The sequence below is a fragment of the Octopus bimaculoides genome, chromosome 5 (assembly GCF_001194135.2).
Source record: "Octopus bimaculoides isolate UCB-OBI-ISO-001 chromosome 5, ASM119413v2, whole genome shotgun sequence".
NCBI lineage: Eukaryota > Metazoa > Mollusca > Cephalopoda > Octopoda > Octopodidae > Octopus > Octopus bimaculoides.
This window is the reverse complement of record NC_068985.1, coordinates 77,792,637-77,813,760: the sequence shown is the minus strand read 5'-3', so window position 1 is coordinate 77,813,760 and position 21,124 is coordinate 77,792,637. Positions and strand designations below refer to the sequence as shown.

Sequence of the window (21,124 nt, the reverse complement as noted above, 5' to 3'; positions counted from 1 at the left end):
GCACGTTATATACCGCCACCCCCGCTTAAATCAAATTCCGATACAATTGTTATCTAGTGTGAATCGTATTTGTAAAAAAAAGTTTCATTAAAAAAATACGAATTTTCCTGCAAGTTATGAGGCGACAAAGTTGGAGGCGGAGGCTCATTCTGTAGTTAATCACATATAGGTTGTGTGTATTTATAAAACAGAAACGGGAGTGAGAATTATCCGAAACTCTTCTCTCCCCATCTAAAAAAAAAAAAAACTATTCATAATAAGTTCTGATATAATTGAAAAGGAATTTATAGAAAAATTTCGTTAAACAATATCCACTTCTCAGTTATGAGGAAAGAAGATCGGTGTGAGATATACTTCTGTAGTTACGCCTATTAATAAATAGATTGTTATACACACAAACATTCAGTCGCGCGCGCACAGACGCACTCAAACTTATGCGTCGACTTATACACGATTAGCTAATTATAAACAAGATATGGTGATGGTGTGGCAGGTTACAAACAGACAACCACTTTGCAAAGAAGTCAGAGGGTTTAGATTCATTCAACATTAGTTCCACGTGCTCGAGCAGCAGTGTGTGAGTGAACGGCCTTTACTAAAACTCTTCACTGCTGTGAAGTAGAATTGTATGAGCCATTCATGGCAACCAAGTTCTATCTATCGTCTTGTCTTTTACTGTCAACCGTTCTGACCCTTGTTTTAGCTTCACAGCCTGATACATGTCAAACTGACGGCAGTTGTGACGAAAAACCCTCTTCGGACCATGAAAAATCTAAATATAGCACAGGTACGTCTTTATCAGCTTAGTATTCTTTCTTCTTATTTAGGTGTGTATATGTATTGTCATTGTCCATGAATGAATAGTCACAGGTTCAAATATTTGGAGAGAGAGAGAGAGAGAGAGAGAGAGTACAGTAGATTTAAAACGACTTAGGTATCTTTTTGATTTCATTTTATCGACCGCTCCCCATCCTCGCGCGCGGAATTTGAAATCAGAACAAAAAGTTATAATCAGTAACTATATTTGGAACCAAAGAGCGGCGATTATGTTTTTCATTTAAAAATATATAAAAAGCAACGTTTTATATATGACAGATTGAAGGAAATGGGATTTTGGTGAGACTATGAAAGGGATTTCGTAAAGACAATATAAAAAGATTTAATTAGATATAATATAAAATATTTATTAGATATAAACTATATATATATCGTAACTGTACCTACAAATGTTATTGTCACCAAAGACCCTTCAAATATTTCCATATAAGTACACAATCAAAATATCGATAAGTAATATACAAGTACACTAGCACACTTGGTTGATTCTGAAGAGATAAAAGGTTAAGTTGAATCCGACACTGCGGGTAATTCAGAGCATTTTGTCCAGTTCTCTTGTATATAGTGGACACGACTAAAGTCTGTAGTAAACTCTATTCATTCTGTGATGAGGCTTGTTAAAAAAAAGTGATAAACTACCAACCGCTCAAAAGAAAGAAAAAAAGATGTGAGGCTAATTTATTCCCGCGCCTAGGAAGATTAAAAGGAAAATAAATTTTGTTACAGAGTTGTGTGAACACCCTACCACTTGTGTGTACATACGGAGATTGACAACTTTAAAATCATACACGTACACCCAAAGTGTGTCCGTATATATTTCTCTGTACATGTTTATATTTTTTCCCTGAGCGACACGTGTAAATATTGAGTGAGAGAGAAAACTAATACGAAAAGCCGTTGATTATTCCCACGCACATATTCCTATCTGGTCTTCAACAAAGCAGCGAGAGCCGTTATGTAGTTTCACGGTCTGCTAGAAATAGCAGTTAATTTTCGCTTATCTCACACCCTATCGTCAAAAGGATACATATATTCCTAGGTAATCCTAAAAAGATGGGGGAGTCATGGGTGGAAGTCGGTTAACTTGTTGCAAAAGAACAACAGTCTCTTGATATTTAATGTTAGGCATGGAGGTACACAATAACGTTGCAAGGGTCTCGCTCCTTGGCGGCAAAGACACTTGTAGCATCCCTACTTTAATTAATCGACAGAGATAAATCAAAATTTCGCTCCTGTATAGCGGTATGAGGGGGACGACTGTCCTCCCATTCCGCGCCCCTTTTTTCTACAACAAGTGGTAATGTTTACTTTTATAAAATACATTTTGTTTAAATTATTGGCATACAAGATCAATGACAGATTTCTGTAAACTTCTTTTCTTTTAATATGGATCGCAACATGTTGATAAAATTTAGCGGCGAAAATATTTTAAAATATATGCATTTTTTAAAGAAAGTTATGAAGAAAATATTTAGCTGTTGTCTCTAGCATAACTAACGACTACCTTCCTCGATTCATTGTCTCACTGACATGTTGATATTTTTCAATAATTTTCTCCCCAAAACACATTTTTGCTAGGGTGGGGTGGGGGTATGTTAAAAAACTTCAAAAAATTTTTTTTTTTCATAATCGCATGAATTCCCGCATGTAGAACGCAAATTCGCAAAATTTTTCTGAAAGTTCCAAAAAAATAAAGACATGCCATAAAAAAAGTTAGGCGGAGGTAAAGAATACGTACACCACCCGTTTTCGGCGTAACAAAAACCCTAATCCTAACCCTAAACACCGGGTGTACGTATTCTTTACTTTCGCCAAAAGTTATGAAAGGTTATATTTGGTGCTAAAACCAGAATTCTGCCGAAAATAAAGTCGAGAGGAAAGTGGGTAGTATGATTCGAAACACGTTCAAAAAAGAAAAAAATTATAGTTATAATATAGTCTCGAAAATGTATCTTCAGAATTTGATGTAAAGAATATCCATTTCTCAGATTCTCAGAAAGGTATGAGAAAACAAAGTCGTGGTGGGCATCAATCTGTACTTCTTTTGTACCAATCGGATCAGTTTTATAATTAAAGGCGTTTTAGCTACAATCATTTTTAATTGAATACCTAATCTCCATTGTATTAATTATAATTAAATTGTTTTCTTATTTAAACAATTTTCTTTCCTTTTGCAAATTTCACAAATATAGTTTTATTATTTTACACACGTAAACATTTCTCAATGCTTCTATTGTATTCGAACGATTATGTTCTTTCATTGACTCCATACAAATTTCTATTTGTCAACAATACTATCCTAACGCAGGAATTTTCACAGCTAACCGTGTCTGTAAATTTATTTCCATTCTCAGCTGTATTTTCACTTCGTATCATTTATAGTGATATTGATACGTTCTTGGACAGGATACGACTCTGACTCTATTTCTGTGTTGGCGCTGCTACTAATATGTCCTCTGGAGAGGGAGGATAGCAAGAATATCACAATTCCGTTTCTTTACTGATTTTCCTACTAAGTATCAATGTCCGATGTCTATTTCACGTCAAGCACTATTTAGTCGTTGTTTACGGCACTGATTCTGTGAAGTAAGAACTTAGAATTTTTTTTTTTTTATATCTTTTGGCGATTCTTCGATATTGGTCTACAAAGTGTCGGTATGAAAAGACGACGTCATTCATCCTCTTTTTCAGTCTAACCTTTTTATCTATATCATAAGGGAAGGTGTAGACGAATGACGTTGTATACCAATACCGAAGGATTGTCCATCTTTTTAAAATTATTTTTTTGTGTGCGTTTAGGCGTTAGCTTGGCTGTGTGGTTAAGAAGTTCACTTCGCAACGACGTTTTTCGGGTTTGGTCCCCTCGTTTTAACATTTTTGAGTAGGTATCTTCAATAGCAATCGACAGACAAATACCTTATGAATGAAATTGGGAGATGGAACCTGTGAAACACCGTCGTATGTGTGATCATACGTCTCTTGACGGTGACGATGCTTGTTCATGCTGACGCTTTTGAGTGACGATGTGTTTGTTTACTTCTCGTTTAGCTTGGCTGCTTCTTATGAAGACCAGCAGAATAAAAATACCTTACTTCAGAAAGACGTGTTGGCGCCAGAAGGTCAATAAATTTTGTCCAACTCACAAAATGGTATAGCCTGCCTAACTACAGTTCAGAATAAGAACTGTTATTTTTGTGTTTATTTTTATGAGAAATGTAGGCAACATGAACCCCTTCGTCATCATTATCATTTAGATCGCTACAGTTCCTCCTCTACCGGCTTTCATAGTCAATTTTTATCCTCTGATTCGTGGAATAGCTCTGGTCATTGTTGGGATTTGAACTCAGAACTGAAGTTGGAAGGTATCTCGGCACCCCTCGTAACATTTTTTTTTTTTAAAATTTTCAGAAAAGTTTTGCGAATTTGTGTTCTACACGCGGGAATTCGTACGATCAGGAAAAATAAAAAAATTATTTTTTGTGTGTGTGATTTAAGGGCTATTTAGCTATTATTTTTAGCACATTTCTCGACCACCTGATATTCATCTCGTTTGTTTGTCCGTCTGATATAATAATGTTTTTCAATATCTTTCTCTCCATAAAACACATTTATTGGTCTATTGCAGGGATTTATGCTAAAAATTCTGGCTCTCCGTATTTTAAACTGTGATCCAAAGAAAGAAAAAAAAATTCGAAAATTTTTTTTTTTTTTTTCAATTTCAAAGAATTAAAAAGATTTTTTTGTCATAGTCATGTGAATTCCCGAGTGCTGAACACAAATTCGCAAAAGTTTTATGAAAATTCCTAGAAACAAAAAAGTTGAGGTGTTATAAGGGGTGCCTAAAGCAGAATTCTATTGGTGCCTTGTCTGGTATCATAACAATTCTGCCAATCATCAACGCTTCATGCTTTGTGTGGAGGGGCAATTAAACATAAAAAGCAGCCAATTTACTACACTCTAGTGGAAGTTGGAGGTAAGGTTGATTGATATCAAATGGAAATGATACTTCATTTACTTTTCAAGGATATTCTTTTACTGGTTTCAGTCATTTGACTGTGGCCATACTGGAGCACCGCCTTGAAGGGTTTAGTTAAACAAATCAACTCCTGGAGTTATATTTTAAAGCCTAGGACTTATTCTATTTGTCTCTTTAGCTGAACCACTAAGTTATGGGTCGTAAACACATCAATGCTAGTTAAATGGTAATGGGAGACACAAAGACACACACACAGATATATATATATATATATATATATATATATATATATATATACATATACATATATACAATGGGCTTCTTTCAGTTTCTGTCTACCAGATCCACTCACAAAGCCATGGTCAACCCAAAGCTATTGTAGAAGACACTTGCCTAAAGTGCCATGCAGTCGGACTGAACTTGGAACCATGCGATTGGGAAGCAAGCTTCTTACCATACAGCCACACCTGTGCTGTGCCTGGTCATTTTTCTCTTTTTTTTTTGTTTTTGTTAAATTGTCTCAAAACTTTTTTTGTTTGAAAATTGTTGTAGCCATAGGCATGGCTGTGTGGTAAGAGATTTACTTCCCAACTTCATGGTTTCAGATTCAATCCCTCTGTGTGGCACCTTGGACAAGTGTTTTCTGCTGAAGCCACTGACTACAAAAGCACATCATGTGTATTTATGTATGTATTGTATGTGAATGTATTACTGTCTCCTTGACATTGCATGGTAGTTGTAAATGAGTGTCACCAACATTCGATCAGCGTCCTTCATTTCCAATCTTCCATGGAAAATATATCTGACCATGGAGCAATATTACCTTACTTGGAAACAGGTGAAGGTTGGCTACAGGAAGGGCATCCAGCCAACCCATGAAAGCATGGAAAAGTGGACATAAAAACAACAATGATAATGATGATTAACTCTTTTGATACCAACCCACCCTAGGCTGCCAGTCATTCCATGAACCAAATTTCCTGTTTTAAAGAGATCTAAAGTCTTCCATTGAAACTCCATGTTTATTAATGTTCTAAATGTCAGTCATTTTACTAATTACTTCGTTATTTTCGTATTTGAAACAAAGGTGTTTTTCAACTGGAACATGATTGCAAAAGTACTGAATAAATTTAGGATTTGCCAGAGTTCTGCAGCTTTACCAAAATACAATGAGTTAAACACTAGAAGGCTAGCAACAGGCTGCAACATTGACAGTTAATGAGTAGGAACATATTAGAAGTGGATTTAATTGGTTTTCTGTGCTTGACCAGAATAAAAGTCTCCATTACTTTCCCAATTATCATCATGGCATGGGTTGGGCAGTTTGACAGGAGCTGACAAGGTAAAAAACTGCATCAAGCTCTGCTGTCTGATTTAGCATGGTTTCTATGGCTAGAGTACTAGGTGCTTTCTTCTGTAGCACCAGTATCAGCGTGGTCACCATGCAGGACAAGACCCCCCTCAACTCAGAGGATAGTAGTAGCATTGAGGGAGATGGCTTTGTTCCTGATGATGAAAGGCTAGAGTATGGTAGAGGGACAGAAATGGGTATTTTGTGGCAGAGGAAATACATGATTACCCCAGTCGGAGAGAAGGTGAAGAAGAAGTGTTGGCATGTATCTTCAGGTTTCAGGGAAGTATAAAAGCAGTACAGTCACTAGGATACAAAACCTTACACCAATTCTAAATTTTAAAAATGTGTAAAGGTGTCGACTTCATAAAAATAAACAAAACAAAAACGTATTGGAAATAGATATTTAATTTTGACTGAACTAGTATATGAATTCAGTACAAGCTAAACCAGGGAGCTTCTACATGGTTCATTCAACCTGCTAGAAATAGCAGCTAAATCACTCTCAAATCACAACATATTATCTTTAACAAAAATAAACATAACACAGTGGATGGTAATGGACTCTTGCATTCAATTTGTAATGAGTGTCCAGTTGTTTGATCAATTGGACAGCCTATTTATTGGATTAGTTTGTGAAATGGCTGGGTATTGTCACGTAAAAATTACCCAGTACTTTATGAGGTGGTTGATGTTAGGCAGGGAATCCAGCCATAGAAACCATGCCAGAGCAGACAGTAGAGCTTGATGCAGTATTGTGGCTTATCAAACTGTCCAACCCATGCCAGCATGGAAGATGAATGTTCAGTCAACAGGATAGCATATTCATTTAGTTTATGAAGTGACATGGGTATCCTTAATGTAATTTTTATATGAAACTAGTGATGTGTGTGCAACAGGCTGGGCTTGGAACTTCTATTCAGTTTCTATCAGCCCAATTTCATTCTCAAAACTTGGGCTGATCTGAGGCTATGGTAAATGCACTTCACCCCAGATAGTGCAGGGTACTGGGTACTGAGCCCAATATCTCATAACTGTGAAGGGAATTTCTTAACCATTCAGCTATGCTTGGATAATTTTGTTTCTAACAACATGACAAGATGGTCACAGTTGGAACATTTTTGACTACAGATCTGCTCAGTCAATGCTAACTTTGGGCTAAAGCACATGTAAATATTAGGGAAGAGCTGTGTTCCTGTCTGTTGGTCTTGCTATAACAAGCTATGAATGTTCGTTACATCAACCCTTTAGCATTTAAACTGGTCATATCTGGTCCAGATATTCTCCTTGTTTTACATTCAAACTGGCTAGATCCGGCCTCTCACAACTACCTTACAATACCATTTCTAAAAATATATAATCACAACTTTGAAATCTTGAAACTACAGATTGGAGCCTGGTGTAGCCATCTGGTTTCACCAGTCCTCAGTCAAATCGTCCAACCCATGCTAGCATGGAAAGCGGACGTTAAACGACGACGACAGGATAATGTATGATTAATTGAAAACAATGTGAATAAAAAAATATTACATTTCCCAGAGTAATCTAAATGCTGATATTTTAGTTTCCCCCTTCCCATTTTCTTCTCTCTCTCTCTCTCTCTCTCTCTCTCTCTCTCTCTCTCTCTCTCTCTCTCTCTCTCTCTCTCTCTCTCTCTCTCACACAAAAAGGGAATAACTCATCCAAATGTTTCTCTATCTTTCCTCTTGATTTTCTGTTCATTATGAAAAGTGGAAGTAGGTGAATAATCCTTAAAAAAAAAACTGGTCTTATGAATGTTCTGCAATAAGTGGCATTTGGAAGGGCATTGAGCTGTAAAAACAGATAGTGAAACCTGGTGCAATCTTCTGCCTAGCCAGCTCCTGTCAAACCATTCAGCACATGCCAGTATGGAAAACGGATGTTAAATGATGATGATTCTATTTGTCTTGTCACAAGTGTAGTTTGTGTAAAAGTAATAACAATTGTGTGTTGTATTTACTCAATATCAATATCTAACCAAACCTGGAGCATTGTTTTATAAAATAAAAGTCATGTATTTGTCTAAGTCACAATACACGGTTTATTAAAATTACAGAATATATGAAATAGACAGAAATAGTACATTATATTATCTGCCCTGAATATAGTCTTCTGTCAATAGTGTAGTGCAAAGGAAACCAGTTTTATTTCAACAGTCATGAACCTGAATTATTTGTTGAGTGGAGAGATCAAAATGGAACAATAAACAGCAGGAAACAAAATCTCTGTATCTCTATACAAGTTTATAGCTGAGGTATTTTTAGTTACTATAATACGTATGTCAGATCACTAATAAGTGCTTCTAGTAACATAGGTACATATTAACTGTTGCTTAGTCAGGTTTTTGGTTATTGAACTGACCTCTCTATCATCAAATTTGCCTGCTAAAAATGGTTGCTGAAAATTCAGTTGCTAACCATCGGAATGCTGCCAGGAAACCTGAGCAGGAAGATCAGCCCCAGATTATTTAATACATTGAGAGATGGTGTTGGTGCCACATAAAAAGCACTCAGTCCACTCTGTAAAGTGATTGGCATTAGGGAGGGCATCCGACCATAGAAACCATGTCAAAACAGACAATAAAGCCTGGGACAGTCTCACTATGTGGAATCTCGAACAAGTGTCTTATATAGCTCCAGACCAATCAGTGCCATACAAGTAAATTTGGTAGGTGGAAACTATGTGGAGGCCTGTCGTGTGTGTGTTTGCTTGTCTCAACATTGCTTAGCAACTGGTGGTTTATGCCCTATGACTTGGCAAAAAGATTTGAGAACCAGATTCAAAAACTACTGGAGTCTATTTGTTCAGTTAAGAACTACCTTCAAGGCAGTGCTTAAATGGAGCTCCATGCAGTCAGGTGACTTAAACAAAAGAAAAAAAATTGTATCTGGTTCCAATATTTTATTTCTAAAAAAAAAAAACCCATGATCCTTCTAAACACCCAGTGCCTCTCCTCCAACACCCTTTCAGCATTTACTCTGTGCTCACAATTTTCTGAAGGGGTCATTACTGCTCAGGTTAAGAACCACTGATCTAGAGTCACCAGGAGTCCTGTTTTACTTAGTTGACAGTAGTAAGCTGTGAGTTATGTGAAATTGTTTCATAATACAGAGAGCAGTGATCCAGAGAGACAGACAGATAAACAAGATACATTCTTGTTACACTGTTCTGAGTTCATATCAATATACTTGCGCACTTAGGTCTTTCACAAAATTAACCTCATATTTAATAGTACAAGTGAGCTATGCCTCTGATCTGCTTATTTCGCTTTGCTTACCTTCTGCATCACCGTTGTTTTAACTTCCTCAAATGGAATTCATTGAAGCAGATTTTTTTCTTATGGCTGGATGTCTTTCTTGTCTCCATTCCTCACATGTTTCTAATTAACATGGTGCTGGTGCCACATAAAATGCACCACATGCCAGTGCCACGTAGAATTCACCCATGCTGGTGTTGCATAGAATGCACCTGTGCTGCTGTCACATAATGCATCTGTGTCAGTTCCACATAGTACTCTTGTGCCAGTGCCACATAGTGCAACCTTGCCAGTCACATGTCACATAATGGGCACTCAGTACGCTATGAAGTGGTTGGTGTTAGGAAGGGCATCCACCTGTAGAAACCATGCCAACAAACAATTGGAGCTTTGTACAGGTCTCTGACTGACCAGCTCCTGTCAAACTATCTAACCCATGCCAGCATGAAAAATGGATAGAAAGAGAGACAGAGAGAGAGGATTTCCCCATTTCTGGATATGCTTTCGTGGAAGATCAGAAATAAATAACACTGCTTGTATGATTCTGACATTTGTTTACAACATGGGATGTCAAAACAAAAGGACACACATGTATTTTATTGAATAAATTTACTCTTTAGAATTTCAAGATATTTTTACATAATTTTGATAAATATATCTGTTAAAATGAGATGTCAGTGTTGTTTTCATTTTTGTGTGATTTAGACGACAATTTATTCACTGCACCCTGTTTGTGTGTGTGTGTGTATATATATATATATATATATATATGTGTGTGTGTATATGTGTATATGATCATATATATATGTGTATATGATCAATAAGTATCCAGATTATTGCCATAGTAATGACGCTAAAAGCATGTAGAGTGAAGCCACTTGGCACTGATTGAACTTGAACTCTGTTGTGCAGGTGCACTAAGTTTTAACATTCTAACTCACTTCCGCTGTTTACAGCAGTGCTTGAAAGGAACATGTGTAGCATGCAATCATCGCATTGACCATGACAGAGGAAGCTGAGCAGAACATCTGCATCAAATTTTGCCAAAAGCTTGGCAATACCTGCTCAGAGGCCTACACAAAGTTTTCAAAAAGTTTTCATCATTCTCAACATGATCAAGGAGATCTTGTGCAACTGAAACCCGAGTGTCTTTTTGGTCAGCTGAAAGCAGTTTTGGTACAAACTTGGCAGACAAGCATCTCATACCCAAATCTTCAGTGATAATGGACTGAACAGAACCGTAACTAATCTGCACATCCTCTGATAACTCACGGATTGGGATACAATAATTTCCCCTTATAGCTGCATGCACATCTGCAATGTTTTCCTCAGTTCTGCTGGTTGCAGGTCTTCCAGTACGTTCGTCACTATCGACATGTTTTTGGCCATCTTGGAAACGTCTGAATCACTCATACACTCCTATCCACACACTCTGCAACTTTGTATAAGCCTCTGAGCAGGTATCGCAATGACAACCTTCTCTGTCATGGTCAATGTAGCGATCACACACTACACTTATACCTTCTAAGCACTGCTGTAAAAAGCAGAAGTGAGCTAGAATGATAAAACTTAATGTGCATGCACAGCAGAGTCCAAGGTCAATCTGTACTAAGTGGCTTCACTCTGCCTGTTTTAGCTTCATTATTATGGCACCAGTCCGGATACTTATTGATCAGATTAAGGCTTTGGTTGGCTTGAGGTTATAGTAGAAGACAATTTCCCAAGGTGGAACTGAATCTGGAGCCATGTGGTTGGGAAGCAAACTTCTTACCACACTGCATTTCAGCCATTTCTGTACAAAACAATAATCTGTTAGTAATGGTAGAGAATTAGACTGAAGATGTTTAAGTATCCAGTTATCTCTGTTTGTAGCCACCTCAGAATCAACTCCATTTTGAGGGTCAATGGAATATGTACCCTCTTCATGTACTGGATAGATTCATTTGTCTATACAACCCCCATCCCTCCACAAATGTTGATCTTGTGACCCCCTCCAATTAAAAAAAATCATAATTTTAACATTTAACTATTTTGTAATTTTTACACGTTGACAATCCCTGTCCGTAAAGGCCAAATAAATTTCTGGTTTGCTGAGGAAGCTCTAGCCTTTGTATATATATATATATATACATACATACCTGAATGCACTAATCTGATAGCAAGTGTAAACATTACTTGTCACAATAATCACAGAACATAAAGTAACTCAAAAATGTAATACTCTATCCCTATCAGTTTACATGAGGGGTCATGTTTTGCAGGCTGAAACTGGCCAGGGTGGTGGTGGTGGTGTGTGTACACAAACACGTATTTCTTGTGTAATTTGATCAAACATTTTCATGACATACACCCATTTATAAATGGTAATGCTACAAAAACTGGTTAACATGACTTATGTTCTTAAGAAATCATTACTATTTGTTTTTGTTTTTTTTGCATGCTCTCACTGTGCAACCAAATAAAGCTCTGTGTGCTTTTGGTATTACAGTGTTACATCTTGGTTTTATTTTTACAGAATGGAAAGAACTCCATCTAATATATGTACAGGGTCAAGTAGCACTATCTTCTGTGTGTTTTGGTTATTAATAAGTCCTTGGATTTTGGTTATATAATAGGTTCTGGTGTGACTGTGTAGTTGAAGTTTGCTTCTCAACCACATAATTCTGAGTTTAGTCCCCTGCATGGTACTTTGGGCAGGTGTCTTCTATAGTCCCAGATTGGCAAAAGCCTTATGAGTGGATTTGGTAGAAGCTCATTGTGTGAGTGAGTCTCCTTTTCTTGAGATCGATTGTTAGTTGTAAATGATGGTCATAAAAGCAGTCATTTATTTCCAATATTCTGCAAAAACATGTCTGGCTACAGGGAAATATCACCTTGTTTAGAAACAGGTGAGGGTTGGCAACAGGAAGGGCATCTGGCCATAGAAAATATCATTCCCAAAGCAACTATTACAGGGATTGTTTCTGCTTTCAGGCCCCACATTCAGGTTATTTTTATTTCCAAATCTTTATATTTGGATAATTTCTGCCACTCTTTTCAAAATATATTATCCTCTGTTGGGACTGATGCCAGTTAGGAGACCTATCTTTTCTTGATGGTTCTTGATAACAGTATCTGATCCATTAACCTTGATCTCCTTGCCTGTGTGTATTGGCTATTATCCCAGGGAGCTGCAGTTTGGACACCATTGCTATATACTTATTAACCCTTTAGTATTCAGATTATTCTGTCAAAAATAATGTTTGTCTATTTATATTGTTTTGAACTAATCCTGCATTATGTAATAGTTTTGAGATTCCAATGATGTGATTGTTTAGTGTTCAAATAACATTGTTGGATTGAGGTGAGAAGCTGGATTTGGCCAGTTTCAACATAAAAGAGATTAAATATTTTGGCTGGATGTTGCTGGTTTGAATGCTAAAGGGTTAAACCCAAAAGTCATCGTTATAATACATATCTTCATTTATTGATCTACTACCTAATCATGTTTGATACTAACAAAACTTATAATTTGTCATCATTATCTGATCTTTGGGTACCTTCAACAGAATTCATTTTGTTGTAAACATCTTCCATATGTTTTTCTGCTGATGGTCAAGCTGCTAGGCATCATATTAGATCATCAATTTTACTATTCAGAGAGTGGGCTTGCTAAGGGTCAGTTGTGCTGCCTTTCCTAATTTGGTTAACTTATATATGATAAGAATTATATGAAATGTAACCCTTTTGATATGAACTTGCCTGAGACTGCCCTTGGTCCTATGATACACCATCATCATCAGTTAACATCCATTTTCTTTGTCAGCATGGGTTGTATGGCTTGACAGGAACTGGCAAAGCCAGGGACCACACTAAGTTCCATAGTCTGTTTTGGCTTGCTTTCTTCAGCTGGATGCCCTTCCTAATGCTAAACACTTTACAGTGTGTACTGGGTGCTTTTTATGTAGCAACAGCACCAATGCTTTCTACGTGGCACCAGAACCAGTGCTTTCTACGTGGCACCAGAACCAGTGCTTTCTACGTGGCACCAGAACCAGTGCTTTCTACTTGACTCCAGCACCAGTGCTTTCTACGTGGCACCAGTGCTTTTTTGCGTGTCACTGTCGCCAGTGCTTTTTTGTGTGGAACCTTGGTTTTAAGATCTCGATTTTGGTGTGGTGGGCAGGTCTTCTGGAGTACAGCAATGTGCTACATATCTTGGTCCTCTGTCATCTCCTTACTGCTTTGAAGTGATCAAAATTTAAATCTATCAAAGTGTCATGTTAATTTATGTTCTAAACACCAGGTTTTATAATCCCTTTCTACTATAGGCACAAGGCCTGGAATTTGAGTTGGTGGGGGTCTAGCTGATTACATTGACTCTAGTGCCCAACTAGTACTTTTTTTTATCGACCCTGAAAGGATAAAAGGTAAAGTCAAACTTGGCAGAATTTGAACTCAGAATGTAAAGATGGATGAAATACCACTAAGCATTTTGTCCAATGCACTAACAATTCTGCCACCTCATCGCCTAATCACTGAATTTAATTTCAAATTTTGGTACAAGGCCAGCAAGTTCGGGGGATGCAAGTCTATTACATTGACCCTAGTTTTCAGCTGCTACTTATTTTATTGACCCCAAAAGAGACAAATGATAAAGTCAACCCCAGTGGCATTTGAACTTAGAACATAAAATTAAAAGAAATGCAACTAAGCTTATTGTCCAGCACAGTAATGATTCTGCCAGCTTGCTACCAGGTTTCACAATGAGTTATTTCACTAAATTCTTCATAATTTTTCAAAATTAAAAAAAAATAAAATAAATAAAATAAAAAAAGGGCGGGGCAAGAATATTTCAACAGGAATATGGTAACAAAAGGATGAAGTCTACAGCTATAATCCAGGTAGATCTTAGCTATATCCCTGGTTGTTGGAGATTATGGGTGTGCTCTTATTGACTCAGAATAAACATTTTGATTAGTGAGGAGGAGGTGACTGTGCCAGTTTAGTTTTTAAACAGGGACAAATATACTTCTACTTTGTCAACAACAGGAATTGAAGGATTACTTTGGTGTTTACTCATGAATTATTCTAACATATTGTCTCATTATAGTCAACAAATGTTAATGTTCAGTTCCCACTGGGATTTGTGTGTTTGAGTATGGTGGAAGTGAAATAGGATCATTGCCTCTTAATTATGGATGTTTCTTTTGTTTTTATTTTATTTATGTATCACCTGTTCTCTCTCATCCATTTTACTGTTTTAGCTAATCTTTGTAGAAATAGATTTAATACTTATTTATTTTGTTTTATATCATCATCAACATCATCGTTTAACGTCCGCTTTCTATGCTAGCATGGGTTAGACGATTTGACTGAAGACTGGTGAACCAGGTGGCTACACCAGGCTCCAATCTGATTTGGCAGAGTTTCTACAGCTGGATGCCCTTCCTAACGCCAACCACTCCGAGAGTGTAGTGGGTGCTTTTACGTGCCACCAGCACGAAGGCCAGTCAGGCGGTACTGGCAACGGCTGCGCTTAAAATGGTATATTTTATGTACCACCTGCACAAGGGCCAGTCCAGGGGCACCTGGCAACGAAATGGTGTATTTAATATATATGCAATGAAGTTTAAGCCAAAAGGTTCCAGGTTCAGTTCCACTGCATGATGGCACCTTCAGCAACTGTCTTCTATTATAACCCTGGGTTGATCAAAGCTTTGTGAGTGGATTTGGTAGACAAAAACTGGATGAAGGCCGTTGTGTGTGTTTGGATGTGTTCATGGATCGATCATACTGATCAATTGATAAGATTGATCCATGAATGCACTGAAATATCTGAAACAGCAGTAAACCTAAAATAAATAACTAAATAAATAGTGCGTGTGTTTAGGTATCCTAATTAGTGGAGGAAGGTGTACCGAAAGTATGATTACTATAATAAGAAAAGGATGGAGAAAGTTGAGAGTTTTACCTATGTTGGCAACGAAAGGTCTCTCTCTCTCTCTCTCTCTCCAGGAAAAGGGAAGATTTTATGTTGTATGTCTACAAAAAGCAATGCTACATGGTAGTGAAATGTGGGCACTGAATGGGAAGACCAGTAAAGACTAGAGCAGAATGTAGTTGGTATGCTCTGCTGGATATGCAATGTCAGTGTACATGTGTGACAGAGCACTAGTGTATTGAGGGAGAAGTTAGACATAAGAGGAATTAAATGCAGTGTGCAAGAGAGAAGACTGTCCTGGTTTGGTCATGTGATGTATGTGGATGAAGATAGTTGCATAAAGTGTCAATCACTTAAAATGGAGGGAAGTTCTGGGAGAAAGAGACCCAGAAAGATATGGAACAAAGTATTGAAGGCTGGTCTCAAAATGCAGAGCCTTATGAAGGAGGTGGGAAAAGACTGAGATATATGGTGCCTTGTTGTACTCAAGAAAACTTGCCCACCACAGCAGAATTGATATCCTACTGGTTCCACATAAAAAAGGTGCTGGTGCCATGTAAAAGCACCTGGTACATTCTGTAAAATGGTTGGCATTAGGAAGGACCTCCATCTGTAGAAACCATGCCCAAACAAACTATGGAACCTGGTGTGGTCCCTGGTCTTGCTATCTCCTGTAAACCAATCAATTCATGCTAGCATGAAAAACAGATGTTAAATGACAATGATGATCCTATGGTCTTCTACTGTGTGTATGTGTGTAAAAGCATACTTGAGAATCACTCAGCACTAGTGGACATAATTTGTTGATGTACTCTGTTTTTTGCCATCAAACTGATATTTTCTTAATGTGGGAAAGTCGTGAAAATGGCTTGGTAAATCCTGAAGTGAGGTTAGAACAACATTGAAAAAGTAATGCATGATTGGGATACATCAAAATGTATTGCAATCCTGTCCAACTGATGTTAGTATAATTTAATAGAACCATACTTTACAAACAAAACAAAGCTACTACATTCTCTATCTCTTTCATTCTCAGCTGAAGGGTAAGGGCCCAAATTGTTAGAACCTTTCCTCTTTGCTGAAAATAAATAGGAATTCTCCATTGAGCTAACCCTGACCATTACCACCATCCATTTCTTTTGATTCTAACTTGATCCCATGCTTTTAACTGATTATTTTCAGGTAATAAATGGCAGAAATACTTAACACTAATAGAGAAAGCTAATAAGAATTACAAATCTTGTAAACAGACCAACTGTAGCTGCCACATTCAGTAAGTTTTCTATTATTGCTCACTATTTCAACGGTCAGATTAACATATTTAATTACTCCAGGGACATGTTATAGCTCTGTCTATGTGTGTGTTGCATAATCATCATCATCATCATCGTTTAACGTCTGCTTTCCATGCTAGCATGGGTTGGACGATTTGACTGAGGACTGGTGAACCAGATGGCTACACCAGGCTCCAATCTGATTTGGCAGAGTTTCTACAGCTGGATGCCCTTCCTAACGCCAACCACTCCGAGAGTGTAGTGGGTGCTTTTATGTGCCACCGGCACGAAGGCCAGTCAGGTGGTACTGGCAACGGCCATGCTCAAAATGGTATATTTTATATGCCATGCCACCTGCACAGGAGATAGTCCAGCGGCACTGAAAATGGTGTATTTTACGTGCCACCTGCACAGGAGCCAGTCCAGCGCCACTGGCACAATCTCGCTCAAATGTCTTTACACGTGCCACCAGCACAAGTGCCAGGAATGCGATTAGTAGAATAGTATAGTGTGTGTGATACATTGTATCTATGGTGTGGTGGTTGTGTGTTTGTGTATCTATAGAAAGATACGGTAAGGTTTCTCAAACCAGGTTCTGCAAAAACGTAGGGTTATGTGAAAAAGTTTTCTGCGAGAAACAGTGTCTCTTAATAAAGTTTAACTTCTTATCAAAACAAATTGTATTCACTTTTAAATTAATAGCTATGATTTTTATGCGAATTCATTATTTCTCTAAAACAATTTAATGTTTTTATTAAAACTAGATTGGTGATGGTTGTCCATAAAATATAAGTATGGGTACTGTGATTATTTTGGAAATCAGATAAGGGTTTTGTGACAATAAGTTTCAGACCCACTGGGGAATAGAGTATGTGTGTGTGAAATGTATACAGTAATGTATATACATTCAGGTGCACAGATGCGAGAAAAGGTGCATAATATATATTGTGGGGTTTATGTATTCATATAATTCTGATTTACATTGTTTTTCATTTGTGATGTGTATTTCATACACATTTGATCTCTGTAACATTGAGATGATAAACAACTTCTTTGTGCCTGAATTACGACAAAACCATATACCTATTCGACGTGTGTGGTTTCGGTAGGACGGGCCAACAGCCCACACAACCAGAGCACCAATGGACATTCTTCGCCTTCTCTTTGGTGACCGCCTCATTTCTAAGTTTGCTGACATTCCTTGGTCCCCTCGGTCCCCTGATTTGTCCATGTGTGACTGTTTTTGTGGGGAAGCCTCAAAGCACGTGTATGTGTATAAGCCCCATACATTGGACGATTTGAAGGAAGCTAATTCAATATGAACACATTGCTGTCAATAAAATTTGTTTGCAGCTAAAATTAATAATTTTGTGAATTTTTCAAAAATGTCCGTCCTCTCTGTCCCACCCTGTAGCTGTTACACTCTGCAGTATTTATCTCCTGTGTGTTCTTTTTCTAGAGTTCTTGATGATGATCTCCATGTATGGGAGCACGAGAAGAAGGGCATCAGTAGGGCTGAGATGCAAGCAGCTAAAGACAAGGGTGTCTATTACCAGATTATAAAAAACAAATTGTACCGTGAAAAAGAATGTATGTTTCCATTCCGGTAAGTTTTCTTTCATTCACACATTTGTCTTTCTTTTTTCTTCCTTTTTAATATAATGATGCTAATGTAAGTACATCTATGTATGTAACCTAAACACTTCCTCCTTTTCCCAATTCTCACACTAACTGAAACTTCACAACACTTCTTACACTAACCATCTCTTTGAAGGAATAAAATAGAAAGCGTAAGTTTTCTTAGTGCTGTATCACTACCTAACAAGGTGAAATCAGTGTATATCAACTGGTCATAGTGTTCAACACGACATCTACATGATTGACCAACTGATTAAAAATATCAGCCAAATCTCTTTTAAATGATGTCCTGCCATCTTAGATATATTCAGATAATTTAGTTCTTGATAAACAAAAAGATAGGATAGTCACAAGTAGAATGTCTTTCATCATTGATCTAATATATCTGGTCTGAAGCTAATTAAACAATCAAGTTTATTTTGTTTTAATAAGATAAAGCCTCTCCACAGTTGCCTGATTTTCTAGAAATAGTAATCAAATTTTTATGGTCACACTCTACTGTCTTCAATTAACAAAGGACACACTAACCACTAGCAATATACGTTTAGTTCTGTCAGTATGAGATTTCCCAGCACCTTTTTACTCTGTACTCATTGTTGACTATTGCACAATACTGAATTCTATCCTTGGCTTCAGTATTTATCTTGATATAAACATCAAATTGTTCACCAAGATTGTTTTTCGACAATGTTTCAAGCCTTTTGAATTTACCATTCTTTTGACTTTGTAATGGAAATTAGGTTTGTCCACACGCTGAAGACTCTCTGAGCTTTCAGTTTTGAATTCTTTCAGAATGAAGGATGGTTTCATTTCTTTGACTTTTTATTTCAGTACCCTCATAGATAACTAATTTTCTCATTGATTATTGGACAACCAGGCCACCTATGAATTTTGTGCATGGAAGGAATATACAGGGTAGGCAGACTCGTTACTCTTCATGTAACTGTCATAGGCAAACATGCAATGCTCTATTGTCCACAGCACCATGGCTTCACCTGAAAAGACAAAAAAATGCCAAGACACCACAGACCAAATGGTACTTGTCGAACATATCTCCCTCCCCTTGGGGCTGAGTAATAGCCATTTCAAAGACAAGCTGGTCTTTCAATAAAAATGTAGTTGTTTTTATTTAGCCCACTACTTACTTTATTTCATCAGGAATGAATCTGCTTTTATTTTGATTCATGTCCTGGTATGAAACAGGACTTTATTTTGTCTGTCTGTCTCTTATGCTTTCTTCTCTATATTGACTTACATCAATGGTTTTTAATGGTTTTAACTGTATCATAGTGAAGGTCAATTAAGAAATTACTGATATATTTTATTAAAATATGTAGTTGAAAATTTAGAAACCGTATGATAATATATGAAAGAAACTATTGCTTTCTTTCGTTCATTCATTTGTTATGATGTCCATTTTTCCATACTAGGTTTAGATGGGGAGCTACTTCAGCGGTATTTATATGGGCCTGGTGCTCGTCTTGTCACCAACCCTTAGCTGTTTTTTTTTTTGTATTCCAGAGGAATTTCAAAACCTAGAGTTAGTGGACAATTAAGAATTGTCAATAGAGCTGGCCTTTTTGGCCCTAGAAGGATGAAAGGCAAAAATAACTGTGGCAGAATTTGGACTGGATTCAAAATGTGACGACCTGTAACTAAATTCCATAGGATATTTTGCTTGAACCTCTAATGTTTCTGTCAAATAACTCCACTTAAATAATTAGCACTTTTTTTCATACTTCTCATTTCAAGTATTGATTGTAAATTTTGGCACATGCCCAGCAATTTTGGAGAAAGACGTAGTCAATTGCATCGACCCCAGAATTCAACTGGTACTTATTTTATTGAGCCTGAAATAATGAAAGCTGTCAACTTAGGTGGAATTTGAACTCAGAGCATAAAGGCAGAAGAAATGCTACTAAGCATTTTGCCTGATGTGCTAACAATTCTGTCAGCTTGCTGCCTTACCCCTCACTTGAAATACTACAAGATGTCTTAATCCTCTTTCTTTGACAGTCATTATTATTTTTATTTGTTTCTAGATAAAGTTACTTGCAATTTTTTTGCCCTCCCAAATCTGTCACCTCTCATAATGTAATACTCACTACCCTGTCACCTAACAAGATCCTATCTTCTTTTACTAACTGCTATTAGTTTCAACTGGTTTACATTAGTCATCATGCTTAGTAATACTATACTTGTACTATTCTCTTTTATGTACGTCACTTGTCTCATCTCTATCTTCCCTTCTCTCTCTCTCTCTCTCTCTCTCTCTCTCTCTCAAGGCAAGATTTAAACGCGTGAGCTATACCCCACCTCCACTAGATGATGTTGTTACTCATAACCAGACTTGTCCTGTCATTTTCTCACACTTCACTCCTAGGTAGGTTTACTGAGTTAATATTTCTACAGGTTGTAGTAAACAGTAAATTTATGGCATGATGTTGATCTTAACTTTCAGGAGTCTCTTTACTAAATGAAAAACCTTTATCATTCATATATATATATATATATATATATATATGCCCAGCGTCGCGTTCCTGGCACGTGTAAAGACATTCAAGCGGGATTGTTGCCATTGCCGCTGGATTGGCTCCTGTGCGGGTGGCACGTAAAATACACCATTTTGAGCATGGCCGTTGCCAGTACCGCCTGACTGGCCTTTGTGCTGGTGGCACGTAAAAGCACCGACTACACTCTCGGAGTGGTTGGCGTTAGGAAGGACATCCAGCTGTAGAAACTCTGCCAAATAAGATTGTAGCCTGGTGTAGCCATCTCGTTTCACCAGTCCGCAGTCAAATCGTCCAACCCATGCTAGCATGGAAAGCGAACGTTAAATGATGATGAT

The 21,124-nt window shown here is 37.3% G+C and overlaps 1 protein-coding gene across 1 annotated transcript in view; it reads left to right on the top strand.

The window, feature by feature from the left end:
• The first annotated feature begins 412 nt into the window (after nucleotides 1-412).
• Nucleotides 413-21,124, top strand: part of LOC106870958 (protein O-glucosyltransferase 1) — a 37,441-nt gene continuing 16,729 nt past the window's right edge. The window contains exons 1-3 of the mRNA XM_014917205.2: nucleotides 413-787; nucleotides 16,547-16,637; nucleotides 18,098-18,244. Coding sequence (XP_014772691.1) covers nucleotides 640-787; nucleotides 16,547-16,637; nucleotides 18,098-18,244 — 386 coding nt within the window. The 5' untranslated portion in view covers nucleotides 413-639. The remainder of the gene's footprint in view (nucleotides 788-16,546; nucleotides 16,638-18,097; nucleotides 18,245-21,124) is intronic.